General features: G+C 36.1%; 1 protein-coding gene and 1 pseudogene across 2 annotated transcripts; one reads left to right on the top strand and one right to left on the bottom strand.

Annotated features, from left to right (window-relative positions):
- Positions 1 to 455: 455 nt before the first annotated feature.
- LOC142640891 (uncharacterized) lies at positions 456 to 11399 on the bottom strand. 2 transcript variants are annotated; one of them, XM_075815207.1, is made up of 18 exons: positions 11287 to 11399; positions 9693 to 9920; positions 9353 to 9419; positions 8373 to 8556; positions 7625 to 7677; positions 7117 to 7205; positions 6604 to 6840; positions 6264 to 6328; positions 5500 to 5560; positions 5301 to 5418; positions 5124 to 5205; positions 4944 to 5016; positions 4795 to 4856; positions 3472 to 3567; positions 2853 to 3007; positions 2673 to 2769; positions 1014 to 1091; positions 456 to 935 (listed from the first exon to the last, which is right to left on the bottom strand). In XM_075815207.1, the coding sequence occupies exons 1-18, from the start codon at positions 11291 to 11293 to the stop codon at positions 825 to 827; spliced, it is 1863 nt and encodes a 620-aa protein (XP_075671322.1). In that variant the 5' UTR covers positions 11294 to 11399; the 3' UTR covers positions 456 to 824. The 2 variants fall into 2 exon arrangements, with proteins under 2 accessions (XP_075671322.1, XP_075671321.1); XM_075815206.1 differs by lacking the exon at positions 9693 to 9920 and having other exon boundaries at positions 11287 to 11386.
- Positions 11400 to 12975: 1576 nt separating this feature from the next.
- Positions 12976 to 20268, top strand: LOC142640142 (receptor kinase-like protein Xa21; annotated as a pseudogene).

A 20268-nucleotide genomic window follows, 5' to 3' on the forward strand; every position in this document is an offset into this window, starting at 1 on the left:
GGTACTTCGAACAGTTCTCATCCAGACACTACTTTGTAGTATGTTTTGCTATACGTTCCTGAGATCTAATCCAAATAGCAAACTATTACCAGCAGTGGGTTTAACTAGTTAAATGAATTATCGAGAATCCAAGGCATTGCCGGCTACAATAATGAGTTTACATCAGCCCCCTACGCTGCAATAGAATCTCAAATCTCAGAAGCAATTGCCATGTCTAAAATCACTTCTTTATTGGCGTAGTTCCCTCATGAGAAAGATGCTATCGAACATACTGCCCGGCAAGAAGTTGTAGTCTTGTAGAATCTACCAAGTCATTCTATGATGTTAGTTTTCTCATTGGAAAAGAACTGAAAGATGGAATCATGCACCGTTCGTATGTTTCTTTACTTGCCACACAAACATTTGGAGTCAACAGGATACGAGGTTTAAAACCTTCCAACACAAAACTAACTGCAGTATCATACAATCAAGGAGGCCAGTGGTGCCCATCATAAATCTGGATGGTTAAGAAAGTTGGAGGACATACTACACAACAATCCAAAACTGCAATATATTACAATGACAATGATGATAAAAATCTCGCAAGAAGTCATGTCATTTGGAATTTTTTATTATTCATATCTGAACTTCTATGCCTGGAAAACTCAACATTTATATCGCAATATTCTAGTGGCATCTTGAGGCAATTGTCTCCAAGACCCTTGAACTTCATAGCATCTAATTAGCCAGCATCAAAGTTGCAGATCAGCCTCACTGAGGGGTACAACCATTTCAAGACAAAGGTGGACATGAAAGTCTCAGAGTTTGCTGCTTGGATAGCTCATCTATGATACCTGGACAAATTTGTCCAGGGCAGATTTATCTAGAGCTGAGAAGTCGTTAATAGCAGCAAGCACAGCAAGCCCAAGTTTGACAGCATCTTCATTGCTTGATGCCTGCAGTGTGTTTAATTTGAATTAGTTAACATACGTTTCATAACGACCATAACAGCTTACTCATGAAGACTCGTCTACCTCAATGTTAAGGGGAAGCACAGGATCATGAAGCGATAGTCTAAGAAGGAACCAACCCCCAAAGCCAGAAACTCGGACCTGTTTGCATGAACAAATTGGGAAAACACGAGTCACAAAACCATCAAACCACAACAAAGAACACAACATTGCAAATAGAGATAATGAAGATGAAGAAAACAACAACATAATGATAAACCATTTAAAAAAAGAACCCAACTCTTTCACTCACTCCACATTAATTGAAAACCTGTAAAAGTTTGGCATGACTACCAATCTGGATCTTCATAAAAGAAATTCAACTCCAACTACCTTTCCTTACATAATATGCTTGTCATGACTATTTAAAACCTAGTCTCAGCTGCCAAAACCTAAAACCATCATAATTGATGAAAAAGACACCCTCACCTTCCTTATTGGAAAGTAAAACAAAGAGATAACTTTGTGGGTGCAGTAAAGGAGCATTAAAACCACATAAAAGAGATTGAGTTAAGCAAACTCAGTGATGTTAATGTCACAACAACTGTCCAATTAGTCAGTAACTAGAGGATGTCCCGCGCGATGCGCGTATCCACTATTAGTTATTTTATAATACTCATATGTGTTATAATGTTTGAAAAATTAATTTCAATTATGAATTATATGTCATTAAAATAATGAATGAAAAAAAAAATGTAACACTATATCTATAAGTAGCCATAATTAATTAGACTCTAAAAATGCCATTGTATGCTCTTTTTTTTTTTTATCAGGTGTACATGTATATTTAGTTCTTACATTTGACGTTTCTAATATAAAATTTTTTATTAATTCCTTTTTTTTTAGAAGGTTTTTTTTAAAAAGAAGAAGAAGAAGAAGAAGAAGAAGAAAACGTGAACTTTTGAAGGCTAAACATCTAAGATTTAAGATTTATAATTTCTAATTCACAAAACTAAATATACATGCCAAGAGATTAAAAATAAAACAGCAATTGAGCAGAGAAATTTAAACTTATACTATTTCATATCTCACGTTTAATTGAGTACCTTAATCACTTACAAAAATTAAACACTTTCCAAAAATATAAATAAAGACAAAAAACACATACCTTTTAGAAACACCATATGTTGTTAAAGTATTGTATCAAGCTTTGATAGCGTTAAGTTATTAAGAAACTTAGATTATATGCACCTAAAACCAAAGCCAATTTCATACTCTCTTTTACACTAATTTTCTCGCTTTTTGTCTCTCTATCTCTCCAGTCCTACATTTCTTTTGGCCTTTTGATAGTTTGTGAAACTGGAATATATAAAGGAACATGAAAACTAACATTGAATGGAGAAAACCTTTCATTTTTTAAATTAATGAAATTAAAAGTGGAAGAGTTTAAGAAGTTGGAAAAGGGAGTAGAATCAAACCTTTTAATTTTCTGCATTTATGGCTTAAACTAATCATTGATAAGAAGATAGGAGGTGAAAGGCTAAATGAAAAAATACTTATACAAAGCGCCACATGGCAGAACCTCATGCATTTCCGCACGAGGTCTCTGCTTTTATATATATATTGATGATTGTATCTACAATAAATCATAACAAGATGGCCCCGTACAACAAAAAATGATCTTGGTTAACTTTTTTTTTTCTTTTTTCTTTTTTTTCATCTTGAAATATGGGCTAATCTTACCCCTTCATAATTAACAGAGGCTTTTTGAAGCTTTGGATCTGATTCAATAGAGTTCTCCAAGTGTTTCAGCACTGCCTCTCCATAGTTCCGAAAAGATCTGTACACTTAAATTTATCAGTGACTTCACATCAGATACATGCAGGAAAAGGTTATAAACAGAAATCATATCAAGTGGCATACCCTCCTTTAAGATCTGGGTGATCCTGATTGATCTTCAATCTTAATTCCACAGCAAAAGCTGCTTCCTGCAGACCCTGTACCAGATCAGTTAAAACTTTGCTGCCACCACCCATTCCTGAAGCTCTGGCTGAAGCAAGCTTATTCAAGATTTTGACCTGCAAAATTACCACCAAGGTTAAGAAACCACAGAAAAATATTATTAAAGATGGAAAATGGTTGTTTATTTGCTCGCTTGTTGCAAAGGAAGTATGGTAAGGTTATTCTGATACGTCTTATGCGGATTTTTTGGAGAGAAAGGAATAATTGAACCTTTGAAGGAGTGGAACTCTCAGTGATTTAGCTCAAATCTCTATTCCTAAACACTATCTGATTGGATGGAAGTATTAGCAAGTATTTATTATTGCTCTTTTGTAGAGTTTGCTGATATTTTAAAATTCAGGTTTTTTTTTTTTGGAGTTACTTTAATATACTTCCTGTTTACTATAGTAGTCTTATCTTGATTAATTGATCCTCTTACTTATCAAAAAGATATATGCATCCAAGTTGTTTGCCACTAAATGGGCAGCCGAGCATACATGAAAAAAAGAAACTTCACTAACATGTGACATAAAAGTCCTACCATGAGATATGCACCATCATCAAGCCAGTTATTCTCCTTGAGAGCTCCATGGCCACTGGTTTCAATAGCCAGATGCGACTCCTCACCAATAGAGTTCTGTCAGAAATTAACATGTCAGAAGAGGGTCATAAAAGTTCCAATGCAGCACACCACAAATTTGAAAAACACTTATTCATTATTACATACAAGGGTTAACGTCAGAAAACAATACATAAATTTTCCAATGATCAAAAGAATGTACAGGCAAAAATAAACAATAAAGCAAGACCAAAAAATAAAAAATTATAGAGTATTATGTGCTACAAGATAATCAACTTGGAATCAAACAGAGCTGCTATAAATCTTAAGCTGAGAGGCTTAACAAAGCATTAGCAAAAGATCCTTTGATTTGATTATCAGCTTCCATTCTAATTGTCAATGGAGACACAAAATACTAGTGGCCCAGAATTTTCACTGAACCCATTTATAATTAGTAGTCCCAAATTTCTGATATAAAATCAATGTGTACAAGGACAAAGATGCTTGTTGTGGGGACGAGGATCCCTAATCTAATTTAACTGGGCAACCGATGTTATTCCAAGGATACACCTCGGACCTCGGGGACGAGCATTAGCTGTCTGAGGCGCATGAGGTTAAAATATCACAAAGGAAAGAAAGCAAACTCGACGCAAAATACGAGATGGGTGAAGGAAGAAGAGTGTAGAAGCCATCCCCTCCGCATTAAATACAGGACAGCCACTTCCCTTGCCACATTAATGAGGAAATGACCATGAACAGTGGTGGCACAGGTTGCAGGGTAAAAGCTTACTAGCATGTTCCGGATGAGAACAAAAGTCCCAGGAATGCAATCTCAGCCCTCCAAGTGTAGGATTAGGATGATTTGTGTTGAAATGTAAAAGAAAAATTAGGATCCACAGGAAGGGCAATCAGGAGAAGGAGGGAGAAAAGGACTTTGTAGCTAGGAGTTGAAATATTTGTATAAGTGAGAAAGAAACATACATATATAAAATAGGCATTCCTCGGGCCAGTCCGAGGAGCTTCTTCTCTTCATAATTTGTTGCCCTAGTCATTCCATATGTGTCTTATCTCATTGTGATTAACTTTAACCTATCATGTAATCAATATCTAATCCATTCTCTAAGAAATCTATTATAGTGGGCTTATTGGGCCACTGTCTTAGCTATTTTTGGGCCATGGGTCAAGTTGCGCCCCTACACTTGTCATGTTCAAAGCTCAGATACAAGATTTTTCTACTTAAGTAATGTACATTTTAACCAAACTATAAGTCTATAACAACAATGATAAGTGCACAATTTATCCTACCAAACGAATAGCTTCATCAATGACATTTTTGTAGCCTCTTTTGAACCGACGGTGCTTCCCACCTAGAAGAAATTGCAAATTATATAAACACAATCAATAAGAGAGGAAGAAAAAAAAAACATAATATGGCTGTTTAGATTTCTCCATACCAAGTTTCTTCTCAATAAATGTGGTCAGACCATCTGAAGTCACACTGTCAGTAACAATAGTTGTTCCAGGATGCTAGGGAAAAAACCACAAACAGAACAGATTAAGAACAAGAAATGATGAGCCGAGGATCAAATATAAAAATAATGGTCCTTGAGATGGCGGAAACAGGAAAATCTTACTTCCTCAAGAACAATGGCGGACATCAAGGCAATCAAACGATTCCGATTGAACTCACGGCCAGTGGAATCAACAGCAGCAGATCTAAAAGAAAAAGGAAAAAAAAAAAAAAAAACTTGATTAAAAATAAACATTATATGAGATTGTTTGATGGTATCATAAGTCAAAAAAACCATTACCTGTCAACATCAGTGTCAAAGATGATCCCCAAATCAGCCTTGTTATCAAGAACAGCCTGAGTTATAGCTTTCATTGCTGTCTTATCCTCCGGGTTTGGAATATGATTTGGAAACAAACCTGATACCAAAACAGATTTTTATTTAAAACACCAATCACGAAATAATTAACTAATTTTTCTTTTCCAATTTTAAATATTACCATCCGGCTCCAAGAACTGACTGCCAGTAGTAACAGCCCCCAGAGGCTCAAGCACCTTTGCCTGATAAACCATTGAATAAAACATGAATATCAGATACCACTCAGATAATAATATAGAATACATAAAGCTCAATGAATCAATCAAGCATAATTCATAAATTACCCTCAGGGGACTAAACCAAGCACAATGCATATCAAGCACACTCATAACAACACTAAGCACAATGCATATCAAGCACGCTCATAACAACACTATGACAATTGAACCAAAATTTGATAATTCAGTAACTTAAAGATCAATGGGAATTATTTTTTTTTAAAAGGTAAATAAACAACTCACTCATCCACACAAGATTGAACCCTTCACCTCACCCTCCACCACTTATGGAGGGAGTAGATGCCATTTGGTCCATGGACCAATGGCAATAGCACTATTTATCAAAACAACAAAATATTTTGGGAGTTCCTAAGATCAGGTATCCACGGATCATTTCAGAACAAAGGTATGCAATGGCCAAGGCAACATAAATGGAGGCACACACTTTAACATGGAAAAACAAATGGACATAGATAATATGCAGTGGCAGTATAGTGCCTGGGCAGCCAACCTCCCAAAAACTTAATAAACAATATTGATAAAATGATGTAAGCAACAAGTGTCTTTACAGAATCAAAACTGAAGTCCAAAATCATATGTCAAAACTTTCATATAATTGGCTATGAGTAAAAACAAAAGGCAAAATAAGATTGCATAGGAAACTTACAGCAAAAAATCCTCCTGCTCCATTCCCTGCATCAACAACTATATGGAATCCCTCCAATGGCTTCTCTGATATTAAAAATTCCATAAAATTAGCAAACAGGTCAAAGCGTCTCAGAAAACAACCCATAAAAGGAAAAGATAAGGTGCTGGTAGCTTGGTAACAGCAAAGAAGAACAGAGAAGCAATAATAAAAGCATTTTTAGATATGCAAGACCTAATCAAGGTAAATGGGAAACAGAATAATGATACAAAGTTCTATTCATGATGCACTTCAGGTGGTAGGAGAGATCTTTATCCTAGATACATTTCTATTCCAATAAAATGTTTACTTGAGGTAATACCTATGTTTCCTGCAGCCTTGCGGACTGCATTTACAAGATCAGATGTATATATAGTCATGTAATCAACTCTCCTTATAGATGTAGAAGCTTTTTCCTTTGAATTCGTCAAATCTTCTACTGTAAAATTATTGTATATAACTGCAGCACGCTCCAAGATATCTTTGATGTCGGCTTTCCCAAGCCCTCCAGCATTTGTGAAAAATTTGAATCCATTCCTGTTGTAAGGTAGATGACTTGCTGTTTGCAGAGCATACAAATTAGAATTTCAATCAAGTAAAATTAACCTCACCATCGAGAGAGAGAGAGAGAACTTTAAAAGTACAAATTCACTCTAAGTGCAAATTACCAAAGCATTGGAATGAGATCAAAGGCCAATCACTAAGTTTTTAGATCTATGATACTTTTTAAGAGAGAAATAGTTCTGATCATAACATAACAGGATTTCTAATAGGACCCAGAACAAAGGTTGTTAATGAAAACATGCAGTCTAACAGAATAACATGGGTAATCTACCTGTTATCATAATGGATCCGTCAACTGGACATAAAAATCCATGGTCTTCAGTAAGTGTGCTGTTAAACATTGCTGGTGTAGATGCTAATCTACAAAGAGGCAAAGAAAACATAGAGAACTGGTCTTCATCAGTGAACTCAACAACAAAAATAAAAGCAATCCTGATGACAGCATGGACCTAATACATGGTAAACAGATAACTGAACAAATTCTAACATCTGTACAACTTAAACATAGTCATGACTTATACAGCCAAAGATAGATGGTGGTCCATCCACATGTGACAAGACCAAGGCACCAGATCAAATAGGACAGCCTTTTTATAATGGCTTAGTTATTATCTGGAAAATGAATTCCAACCCATACAGAGGACATTTTTGGCTAGATTGCCTACTAGACCACATCAGTGGTGGGACTCATATGGGACAAAAACTATTGATTTTTGCAGATCATTAAGCATTTGTCAACAATAAGATCAACACAAAACGATAAGAAATTCATCACCCACCCATATTGAACAACATCCAGGCCAGCACCAGCAATACCTCGAGAAATTGCATCCTGGAAGTTATATTATAAAATTGTCAGTTGAAAGTAGTAGATACTAAAACCTTCTTTCATATGTTCTTGGAGGGTTAAAGAGATTCCTCCAAAAGACCAAATTTTATATTTTCTAGCACTAGGAAAAATTCAATGACTACAAACATCAGTGAAACAAGGACAACTATGTCAATGCAACAAAACCATCATAACAAACAAGACAAGCAACTTTGGTTAACACAATGAAACAAATGTTATTTTCATATGGTTCTCGGTAGACCTCATATGCGGCTCTAACATCCATGTTTTCATATATACCTTTTCAACTTGGAGAAAACCAAATTCATAATTTTCACATACACACATTTATAAACTTTATTTTTATAGGTTTTAAAGCTTTATTAAATGAAATAAAAATAGTCCAAGCTGCTCCCCTGGTACACAGGCAGTTTACTTAGGGAAAACAAGAAGGTAAGCAAAATAACACAAATCTACAAAATCCAAAAGGGAAGGAATAGAAAGACCACTCTTTTTTTTTGATAAGCAGAAGGAATAGAAAGACCACTCATATCTATCATCCAATTAAACAAAGAAAGCAAGAAGAACCATTACAACTCAAGGATGGAACGTTCCTCCCCCTTGAAAGCACACTCATATATATCAACTGTCAGTGAAAAACACAGTCAATGAAGCACTAATATATTTGGCAAAGAAACCTGTAACCGTTGTGCAGATATTCGGGAATCATGGCCAATGGAAACTCTCAAACGTCGAGAGCCATCAGCTTTCTTTTTTTCCACTAACCATCCAGCAAAGGCTGCCGCTATTGCTTCTGCAACTTGTTCAGTGAGGTTGACGGGCTCTCCCTCAACACCAGCAACAGCAACACCTCGTATATCACTGTATAAAGCAACATCAGCCCATAAGTGACACCAATCAGGCCAGAGCAAATATGCTTGCTAGGGAAATAAAGAAAATGAAGTTCAAAAAACAGGTCAGATCAAATGAATTAACACACAATATATTGGTTGCATACGACCAGCAGGAAGCTGTTACTGCTATGAGTCAAGTACTTTTGAAAGTTAACAATTGGAGATTTTGTATAATTGAGGGGCTAAAACCGGTATTCTATTAGATGTAACGAATTAATGGGGTGGTTGACTGTGATATGCTCCATATATCAGAAAACCATATCCTTTCATCATTTCATATTAGGTAAACAATATCTGAGCACTACATAACACTCTCAATCTCAAGACTTGGTGGAAATTTGATAGTTTTACTTCTACTTTCATTTAATGCTATCTCAGTCTTCAGAGTCTTTCTGCATATCCAGACCATTACTCCCACATTGTAAATTTAAACTAAAAATTATTTATTTGGACACTACAGTTTTAAAGTAAAAAATGACACTAGAACATTTGTAATCTGGCAAAGCCATCAGTTTCCTAAAAGTCATGACTGGCAAACATTTAACTTCATAATAATGCAAGAAGTGTTTTTAAACATATGTGATACAAAGTTAAAATGGGATTAATTCTGGTGACAAGATTCCTGCTTTCTTTCCTGTCTCTCAACAGGGTTAGTGACTTAGTGTTCCAGAGAAGAAAAAGGAATATTAATGAATGAATAATGATACCACAAACTTTCAAGCACCCAGGAGACAAGAAGATGCGATACTGGAACTATTCTCTACCTGCCATTTTGAAGCTTCAAAAAATCAACTTTGTCAATAGACGGCACCGCAGAGGTAGTGGGAGCAACTGTGAAAAAAGTACAAGTGGAAAATCTATAAATACTGAAGGTCAAAATATTTTTAAAGAATCATAATAAACAAGGCAATAACATGTCACAAAATTAGCTTCATTTGCAAACAAGGCCATTCAAATAACAGAATGAAAATACACGCGTGATGAAAAAAGGACAAAATCCGATGCATGCTGGACACGAAAGAAAACAACAAGTACTCTAAGGGTGTCTAGAAATTCTAGTTTCGCACTTTATATCAACCTGGATAATGAGAGTCTAGAACAGACCATTGCAGTGAACAGTTCCTCTGTTAACAAAAGGACCCTGGTGTTTTGATAAGGTGCGCAATTGCATGGAAGAGATGCCAGTCCATGCCAACTTCCCTCCTTGAAAGGGAAGCAAGTTGCGCACATAAGGGGCACAACTGTCCCTTCGATATTGGGTGCCGACGAATTGTCTATTCTGTAGGTAGCACTGTGATACAAAAACATTATGGACAACCTTCCCTGACATTGCTGCATAAAAATTTGCAATTTTTATTAGACTCAAAACTCGTGAAAGCCTCATGAAATGTTTATTATGTAGCTACTATTATTTAATTTCTAAGGAAAAACTGAAGTTTGCATTCTTGACCAAATTAGTCTACAAGATTGAAAGTTGAAGAGTACTCAACAACAACCTTCACCTCTGTAATGTGGGTTTGGGTTTTAAGGGGAACAATAGCATATAGATACCACAAAAAGCACATTCTAAACTGTGACCCATCTCCAATTTTCATGTTAAAAACTCCCTCTAAAGCTTTCTCAATGGAAAACTTAATCAGTACATACCTTCACTAGCACCCATTCAATTATAGGTGTCACAAAACAAAGCTAAATACTTCCACTGTTATTTTTTACATTAGTTAACAATGCTTTTATGTCTATAAAACATAAAACTCCCTTTAACAAGAATCATAAATTCTAGCATTGGTATTTTGAGCTTCCTGAATCGTTGAGTTCTATTCTCGTTTCCTTTTTTTCTTCCTAGATTTCATGATTTGTTAGAAAAACCGCGTTGTATCCAATGGTTATCAGAGTAGAGACAAGTGATGGCAAAATGAGGCAAAAGTTATTCAAAACTCTTGGAGCAACACACCCTTCTCTCACTTGAATCATGGACCGCACCATGAATTTGGCTTGTGAGGCCTAGTATATGAGAGGAGACAGTATTACTCCCAAAAGTACTGACTGATCATTGCTTAAGAGGACCTACTGTATGCTCTATTGCATACATTATATTCATAATATGTGTTAATGAATTGAATTGTAAACAATGTCTGATTAATATGAAATCCGGCACACGAGTTAGGAATAAAGAGAGTTAGTGGGGTTTTCATTTTTCAAAAAATTAACCCAATGAAACATAATTAAATGATGTAACATCGACAAATAGCTACACTTGGTCCTGATTCCTGACCCCATATATACAAAAGCATCAGCAGGCTTCTTTAATACTACACTAACCCAGGGCTTCACCCCCAGCAATGAAAATATTTCATACAAGTCAAACACTTTACACCTATAATTAAAAAGGACAACAAACTAAAAAAATTAAACATCAATTGTATACAACAATATTTTGCTTCGGTAGATTAGATTTGAACATCATTTGGTCACACTTCCATTTGTTTTGTTCATTAATAATCAATATAACAGCAAATGAACAAAACTAAATTGATTTTTTTTTTTTTTTTTCTAAAACGGTTTTGAGTGTGTAGGGTTAATTAAATAAATTGGGAAAAATTAATGACCAAATTAAACTGCATGTATCTAAACTAAACAAAGTGAAAAGTGAAAGGAAATACATGCTGGTAGTAGGTATAGAAACGAAAGAATTCACCTGACATTTGGAAGAGCAGGGAGTGGGAGTGAGAAAGAAATATAAGATTAGGATTGGACTTAGGTGAGAAATGCGGTGGAAGAAGAGTTGGTGTGGTAAGAGAAGAAGAGAAGAGTGGTGTTTATAATTTTATATTATATACTATTTTATAGTACATAGGTGATAGGACAGGACTAGGAGCAGGTTGCTGAGGTGGTTTTCCTTTTATTTTGTGCAGGATGGATAATGGGGCTCGCACATATCTACATATATGTTGTTCTTTTTTTTAACTCTTCCCTTCTTCTGCCTCCTGTTCTTTAAAATCTGCGGAATAAAACTTTATTCGGTGGAATATAGCGACTGGGTCGGGTCGGGCTAGGTCGGGTCTCAAATGGGATTAGATTAATCGGATTACGAATTCACTCATATTTTCTTATATATAATATACCCATAATAAATAAAAATTAAAAAGAATTATAATAAGTATTTTCTCTTATCTTTCCGTGAATGTAAACAAGAGAAAAAAATTAACAAAATACTCAAAAAAGAAAGTTAAGTAATATACGAGTTTTTTTGTGTACACAACTTTACGTATAATTCTCCTTTCACCGAAAGAGAATGATAAATTGTGTGGAACTAAAGCATAATTATAATTCTCTTTTCATCATATAGAACATCCAACTTTTGTATATTACCTTTAAAAGCAAAACATAAATTTTTTTTTATTAAGTTCCCTTCTTTAAAAAATGGGGTTGGGCACTAGATGACCCGATCCAACCTAGCATTTCAATGGGGTTGACCTATTTTTCTTATGAGTTGGGTTGTTGGGCTCAAGTCCAATCTTTCCAAATCTAGGTGGAATCGTATATTATTTTTTTGAAAAATCACATTAGTTCTCAAGCTTATGTCATGTTTAAAAGAGAGGTGTTATGTACTCAATATTTTTAGTATATTTTCGCAATAAATCATAGGGGTCAAAATTGGAAATTAACATTAATTTCAAAACAATATAATTAGTAAGCACTGTAACAAAACTATATTTTTTACTAACATCTCGAGTTTAAAAGACTCAATTTTGGGCCTAAAAATTGAGTCTTTGAGAGTCAATTTTCATGTTCTAATCAGGTCTGAGTTGGCACTTTTTCTACGTGGCATCCACTTGAAAATTGAGTCTCTAAGACTCGATTTATATCTGTAAAAAAAAAAAAAATTTCAAGTGTTTGGAGTTCAAAACACATATCAACCACCACCATATACAAGTACAGACCAGCCACTATCAACCTACAAATCCGAGCATTAATCCAACAAGTCAGCACAAATCCAACCAAATCCACCCCTAACAACCACCTAAAATCCAGATTAAAAAAATAAAAACCCCAAAACCCACGACCCGTTTGGCTTGTTGATCAGGGTTCTCTACAAGAAAATCCAAAAACCCACGACCCTAATACCTGATGCTTGGGTCGGGTGGATCGGGTGGCTGTGGGTTGATGCTTAGGTTGTGCGGCGTGGGTCTGGCGCGGTGGTGGCATGGTTTGGCTGGATTGGGTGGTTGTGGGTTGATGCTTGGGTCGCGCGGCGTGGGTCTGGCGCGGTGGTGCAATGGCTGCGTAGTCCGACTGGATATGGCGGTTTGGGAGGCTGTGGGTTGGTTGGATCGGGTGGCTATGGGTTGATGCTTGGGTCGCGCGGCGTGGGTCTGGCGCAGTGATGCGATGGCGGCATGGTCCGGCTGGATCGGGCGCTTTGGGAGGCTGTGGGTTGGCTGGATCGGGTGGTTGTGGGTTGATGCTTAGGTCGCGCAACGTGGGTCTAGCGTGGTGGTGCGGTGGTGGCATGGTCCGGCTGGATCGGGTGGTTGTGGGTTCTTTGGCTTCTGGTGTCTGCATGGTAGTGTGGGGGTTTGCCATGGTCTGATGAGAATGTGGGGTGGCGTGGGATGGGGTGGGATGAGGGAATGGTCTACATGGGTGGGATGAGGGAATGGTGTACATGAGCTAAACATGTTGTAATTATTTTGTAAAGGTTATAAATTAAGTCTTAGAGACTCGATTTCCTAGTAGACGCCACTTGGAAAAAATGTCAACTTAGACCTAATCAGAACATGAAAATTGACCTTCAAAGACTCGATTTTTAGGCCCAAAATGGAGTCTTATAGACTCGAGATGTTAGTAAAAAATATAATTTTGTAACAATGCCTACTAATTATATTGTTTGAAAATTAATGTTAATTCCTAATTTTGGTCAATCATAGGTGGTAAGTTATTATTGGTTCTAATTTGAATCTCCAACTTAAATTACTTTTTTGCCCACCCATAATAACCTACTACTTAGGATTTATTGTGAAATTGTTGTGGATATAACATTTCTTTATTTAAACTTAGACGTCAGGTTTATAAGTTTGTAAATTAAAATTTCAAACTTATATGAAATTGTTGCAATTTGGAATCATGTCCATTTATAATAAATAGTGAGTAACCATGTGCATATGCACATGCACGGATACAATAAAAAACAATCACAATTATACGGTTCAAATTATACCTTTTTTTTTTTATAGAAGATGTTCAAATTATACATGATATATATGGTTTAGAATTTAATTGGATTTAGACTCTTCGATTTTTGCATCCAATAATTTACTTGCCACCAAAAAAAAAATAGATAGACATGTGACACAAAATTGGACTTCAATTGAAATTCAATTTAGAATCTAATTAGATTTGGTCTCTTCAATTTTTACACTTAGTAATTCACTTGGCACAAAAACTAAAAATTAGATGGGACACATGGCGCAAAATTGAGAACTCATTTAAAATCTAATTGAATTTTTTTTTTGAGCTTTGTCTTTTAATATATATTAGCTTTGTAACCCTATGCATATGTATTGATATACTTAAAAGATATACATTAAGACACATAGTATAATTCCTACATATATAATTTGTGGAAAGTCAAAGATTGGTACCCTTGTGGCCTAAAGAGCATATGGGCCAAGTCCACTTTCAAACCAAGCTAAGCCCAACAGAGATGTTCGGCATTTTTTGGAAGTGCCCTATGCCTAAGGAGGTACCAAAGAGGGTGCCTCGTAGGCGATGAGGGGAATATCATTCAAATAAAGAGCCGAAGAGGGCCGCAGTGTTTGATATAGGCCAAGGGGAAGGGAAGCTTTCCCAATAAAGCAACCATCACATCTGCATTAAATGCACTGCAACAACCCAACTTGCCACATTAATAGTAGAATGACACCTAAATAGGGCTCACACAGTCTATATCTCATTCAGACACCACTAGCAAGGCAAGGATATGACAAGTATCTAAGGGAAAATCGGTAGCCCTTCAAGTGTAAGGCTAGGATGGAAACATACTGGCTATAAAAAGGGAAAGATCCCAAGTGAACAGGTATTGAAAAAAATAGAAACTAGAATCCATAAAACTTTAACTATAAAGCTCTCACAAGTGTATAAGTGATCCTTAGCCAGCCCGAGGAAACAGATAAAGAAGAAATTTGATCTTTTTCCATATCCTTATTGTTGAATAATCTCATATTCACCTTTTTTTCTTTTATCATCCAAACTGCTAAGTTAAGAAGCCCAAGTGTTGGCCCGCATACCTATCTCTAAAAATAAATTGTATTGGGCATGAACCAAAGCCCAAGAGTTCCTCAATTTTTACTCGTACAATTGGCATCGTATGTGGAAAGGCCACCTTGAATTCTTGTGTACCGATTGGAGAGATCAAAGAATGGCAAATCCATAGAGAAGCGGAATTATGTCTGTTGTACTCGGATTTCGGCCCGCGTTCGACATCAACCCCTAACTGTTGAGGGTTTTTCACTTGGCGACACATGGTTAGTGCAAAATGCATAAAGTGTGTGAGAATGTGTACAACACTAGGGTGGGTGAGCAAAGACCGACAACTCACCATATTTATCCATTATCCCTAGGTATTATTATAACCTTCACCTATACTATCCCACTCATCGGGCTTACACACACAGGTCACACCCCCCACGAAGAAATGTCTTCTTTTCCAATAATGATTGGAATCAAGCATGTCAGATACAAGTTTCAGGGTTGGCTTTCTAACAAAAAAATTGTAAAAGCCCTTCGACGTTGAGATCTCCTAGGGCTTGTAACAGTAAAAGAACTTGTCGAGGGAAAGTCTCCGATGATTTCCACTTATTTGGCCCCACAACACTTTAGCCCCAATAAATATCCTCCAAACATTTGGGGCTATCTGGAAAACCGAGATACCTAAATGATTTGCCAACCAATGATGGATTTCACTAAGAGGCAACCTTAACCCTGCGATGAAGGCTGCCTCGAAGAAACCAGTATCCTCTGTGTCTCCTATATAACACTTCTCCCTTTTATAAGCCTTCCTTATGGGGATATCGTCGGGAATTTGGAAACATGGATGAAGCCTCTCGAAGACTTCGTTAGTCATCTTTGAGAGGAAGTCGTTCACCAACCAAATTGGGAGGACGAATCCCCTAAAATCTTCTCCCAACGTTTGTTCTGCTTTAAAGGATAGGGTGCTTGCTCACTCCCAAGTGCAGGAGATCATAGCAATATAATTTTCAAAGTACCGAGGTCAAACCACAAGGAGCAGGATAAATTCAAAGACAATATAATTAAAAAAATAATTTGGGTAAAGAAGAAAAGTACTTTTGCTTGGTGATTGTTAACAAGAATATTAATAAAAGCTGATTTAAATCAATAATATAAATACTAGGGCATCGGGGTGTTTCCCTATATCGATATGGGATTCTTTGTGATCTAAGAAAATATCTATTTCATAATTGACTGTTTTTATACAATTAAAAACTTATGATTCGGTTGACCTGAGACAATTCAAGAACACATGATAACCTCGATTAATAATGCGGTTAGAAAAGTTTTTCAGAAAAACTCATTCACTTTAAAATCTAATTTCTATTTGAAACTATTAGAAATTCATCTAAACAATAAAAAAAACATGATTGAACTTATTGAAAGTATGGAAGAACTAATACATCAAAAGAAATCTAATTAAACAATCAAATATGTTGTTGATAAAATCTTAGAAAGAATCACATTGAATATTCATACCGTATAGAAGAAACATAACCCCTAGCCCTAGAAAAGAGTTTAGGCTGCCATTAGAGAAAAAAAAAATACAAGATTTTCTCTGCCAAAATTCATTCTCCACAGCTTCCCTTCAAAACCCTAATATAAAAGTGTCCAAAGAAAATAAAACTTTTACTATTTTAATTTCCGTCTAAGTTTACAGTGGTAACTTGTGAGTTAATTTCGGCCTTCAAAACTTGTGAATTTCGAAAAACTTAAAACTGGAAAGTTATAGATAATTAAGTCAAGGTTCCAACTCATCTGGCCTTGTGTCAATTAGATTTTTGATGAGTGAGATACGCCCAAAATACTGATCAGTACTCATATCAGATTTTTCCTTTTTAGATTCTGCCTCTTTGGTTTCTTTCCTTATTTGAAGCTTCCAATCAGAGTAGACGATCCAAAAACTCCAGCTACACCTTCTTAGACATTTAAGCATGGTCTTTTAGCTCCACTTAATTCTAGTTTGGCCTCCATTCTCTCACAAATTCCTGTAAACTCATATTTCTCACATGATTTTTTGAAAGTAGAAAATTACACACAATGAATGGCATCTTATTCAAGAAATTATGTAAAGATAAATAATAGGGACTAATGCAAATCATGGCTTAATTATACAAATTAAACATAGTAATAAGGAGATAACGCCCACATAAATATATAACAAGTATACATTTTAAGGCGTTATCATAGGGAGACTCTTAATTGGTTGTGGTTAGTCACTAGAAGTTAGTAGGTTTCAGTTGTTTAGTCACTGATAAATGAGAGCAGTCACCAACGAGTTCCATCGTAATGACTAGGCGTTAAGCATCATGAGCTTACAGGAGAGGGTCTTGTGAGCAACTTGATTGGATGACGCGGAAGCAACATCCAATCTGGCTCGCTTGGATTCCCTTTCTAACAAGGAAAGGTCCTCCTTTCTGGGCCATTTCTTCGTCCTTCGAGGACGAATTGGCTGATAGTTCCCTTTTGTGAGGGCTACTCTGGTCGTTAGCCATAGACTCATACACCAAAGGGCAAACCTCATTGTCACCCGACTCCAAACGGGCCGACGACATTCTTTCACTCTTCGCTTCACTATCTAACATCTTTACCTATAAGCGACAAATGAATATTAAGCATCTACCCATACGACGACTAAGCGTTGAACTGACGACTAATTAAAGCTCAAATAAAATAAAAATAAAGAGCTTACTTGGTAACATCGAAGATTAAAAGAGGGAGCGACATATGGTTCTAAAGAGTGACAAGTAAACTCAAGAGGCCGACAAATAAACAAGAGCTCCGTTGAATGCAAGAAAGTAAAAATAATGAACAGAAAAGTTAGTAAAGGCATTGGACAATTTATAAGGCGAAGAGACATGAGAAACAAAGCGATGCAACTATTCTAGTCACCCAATCAAAGATCGCCATGTGTCACCTAGCCTCTATAAAAGACCCTTTTACCCCTACAGATGGCACGAACCCCGAGGCAAAATAATTAATGACCATGAAACATCTTGGTATACTCCATGACCCATCAGTTATCATGACGAATGATAGACTAGGGGGCAACTGATGGGTGTATTTTTTAACACAGAAATTTTCTAACTCTTTTAACTGTCAGGCCAAAAGATTTGTCAAGCTTTAAGTCCTCTATCAATGTAGGAACGTCCATCAAGCCTGAATCCTATTTTGACAACAAGGGCACCTTTTGTAGCATCACCCTAGTAACTCGTTGAGCCTAAATATAAACTGGCAAGACGATGAGCATACTGACGAATTAGTGAGTATATCAACAGGATGACAAGCATATATATCTTGAAGAGAATCAATTCAAAGGTACATTACTTAATGTTTTGGTTAATCTTTCAGCCCAGCTTACCTTTTTTGCGATTGGCAACAATCTTCTTTTTGGAGAGATCCCTTTATGGGAGGGTGATTTGGCCACCTTGACCACCTTATCAATGCATGGTAACAAATTTACAGGGACAATCCCAAATAATATTGGAAATCTTAAAAAATTACAGCGACTATATTTAAATGACAACAAACTCTTAGGAAGGTTACCAATTTCCCTTGGAAACCTATCATTGTTAAATGAATTGTACTTGGAAAATAACAGATTGCAAGGAACTAGCCCATCAAGTATAGAAAATTGCCAAAATTTGCTATTGTTAGATCTTTCTCAAAACAATCTCAATGGCACCATTCCAAAGCAAGTCTTTGCAATTTCCACACTGTCAATTTCACTTAATTTGTCTCAAAACTTTTTTGTAGGATCACTACCATTAGAAAAAGGTAGTCTTGTCCATTTAGAAAAGTTGGACTTATCTGAGAACAAGTTGTCTGGGAAAATTCCAAGCAGCCTAGGCTCTTGTGCAAGCCTTGAGTACCTTTACATGGAGAGTAATTTCTTTAATGGAGCAATTCCAACATCCTTGAGTTCTTTGAGAGGTATTTAAGTCATGGTTTTTTCTAGGAACAACTTGAGTAGTCAAATTCCAAATTTCTTGGAGACACTCTCCTTGAAGAATTTGAATTTATCCTTTAATGATTTTCAAGGAGAGGTTCCAACAAAAGGAGTGTTTGCAAATAATAGACTATGTGGGGGCATATTAGAACTAAAGTTTCCTAGGTGCTTAACAAAAAAAGAGAAGAAAATGAGATGGCCTCTTGCACTCAAAGTGGTAATCTCAATGACATGCGTTATTCTGGTAGTAACTATAGTGTCACTTTTCTTATTTTGTTGGCACAAAAATAGAAGAAAACATAAATCTTCAGAATCTTCTTTGAGGCAATCACTTTTGAAAGTGTCTTACCAAATGCTCCTTAAAGCAACTGATGGATTTTCATTGATAAATTTGATTGGTGTTGGTAGTTTTGGCTCAGTGTATAAAGGCATCCTTGGTGAGGAAAAATCAATTGTAGCAATCAAAGTACTAAATATTGAACATCGACGTGCTTCCAAAAGCTTCATCTCCGAGTGTGAAGCCTTGAAAAATATTCATCATCGAAATCTTGTGAAAATCATCACTTCTTGCTCAAGTGTGGATTTTCATGGCAATGGTTTTAAGGCTCTAGTTTATGAGTTCATGCCGAATGGAAGTCTAGAAAATTGGTTACATATGGATTTGGAAACAAATAATGTGCAAGTAGATATACAAAATCTGGACCTTCTTCAAAGAACAAACATTGCCATTGATGTTGCTTGTGCACTTGATTACCTACACCACCAATGCCCAACGCCAATTGTTCATTGTGATCTAAAGCCAAGTAACATTCTTTTCAACTCTAATATGACTGCTCATGTTGGGGATTTTGGGCTTGCAAAATTTCTTTTAGGACTTACAAATCTAGAACGTAGCAGCTCGATTGGAATAAGGGGAACAATTGGGTACACTCCTCCAGGTAACAACAATTTACTAGTCTTTTTTAATTGTTAACATATATGATTTTCCACATTAGCCATGATTACTTTTTGAGATTCCAAATCATAATGTGAATGTATTATCAATATCAAATATTATGAATCGCAGAGTACGGTCTAGGAAGGAAGGTGTTAACTAAAGGGGACATCTACAGTTATGGAATCTTATAATTAGAGATGATAACAGGAAAGAGACCCACAGATCGTGTGTTTGAGGGAGGCCTTAATCTTCACAAATATGCTAGAATGGCCTTGCCTAACCATATAATAGAGATTTCGGACCCAATACTTTTAAGAAATGTTGATGAAGTGATTGATAATCATAATTGTAGCCCTACAAATAGAATAGAGGAGTGTTTGATCTCCATGGTCAAGGTTGGAGTCGCATGCTCTGTGGAGTTGCCACAAGAACAATGGGACATTAGCAAGGTTATATCTGAGGTGCATTTCATCAGAGACATTCTTCTTGGTGTTGGGATTTAG

This window comes from Castanea sativa, chromosome 6 (assembly GCF_040712315.1).
Source record: "Castanea sativa cultivar Marrone di Chiusa Pesio chromosome 6, ASM4071231v1".
Lineage (NCBI taxonomy): Eukaryota > Viridiplantae > Streptophyta > Magnoliopsida > Fagales > Fagaceae > Castanea > Castanea sativa.

Bases quoted from the DNA above. Each gene is read 5' to 3' on its own strand.
- LOC142640891 (XM_075815207.1), bottom strand. The intron at 9,420-9,692 runs GTCTGTTCTAGA...CTTTTTTCACAG, and splicing joins AGGAACTGTTCACTGCAATG to TTGCTCCCACTACCTCTGCG. The intron at 1,092-2,672 runs GTAAGATTAGCC...TCATGCAAACAG, and splicing joins CCTCTGTTAATTATGAAGGG to GTCCGAGTTTCTGGCTTTGG.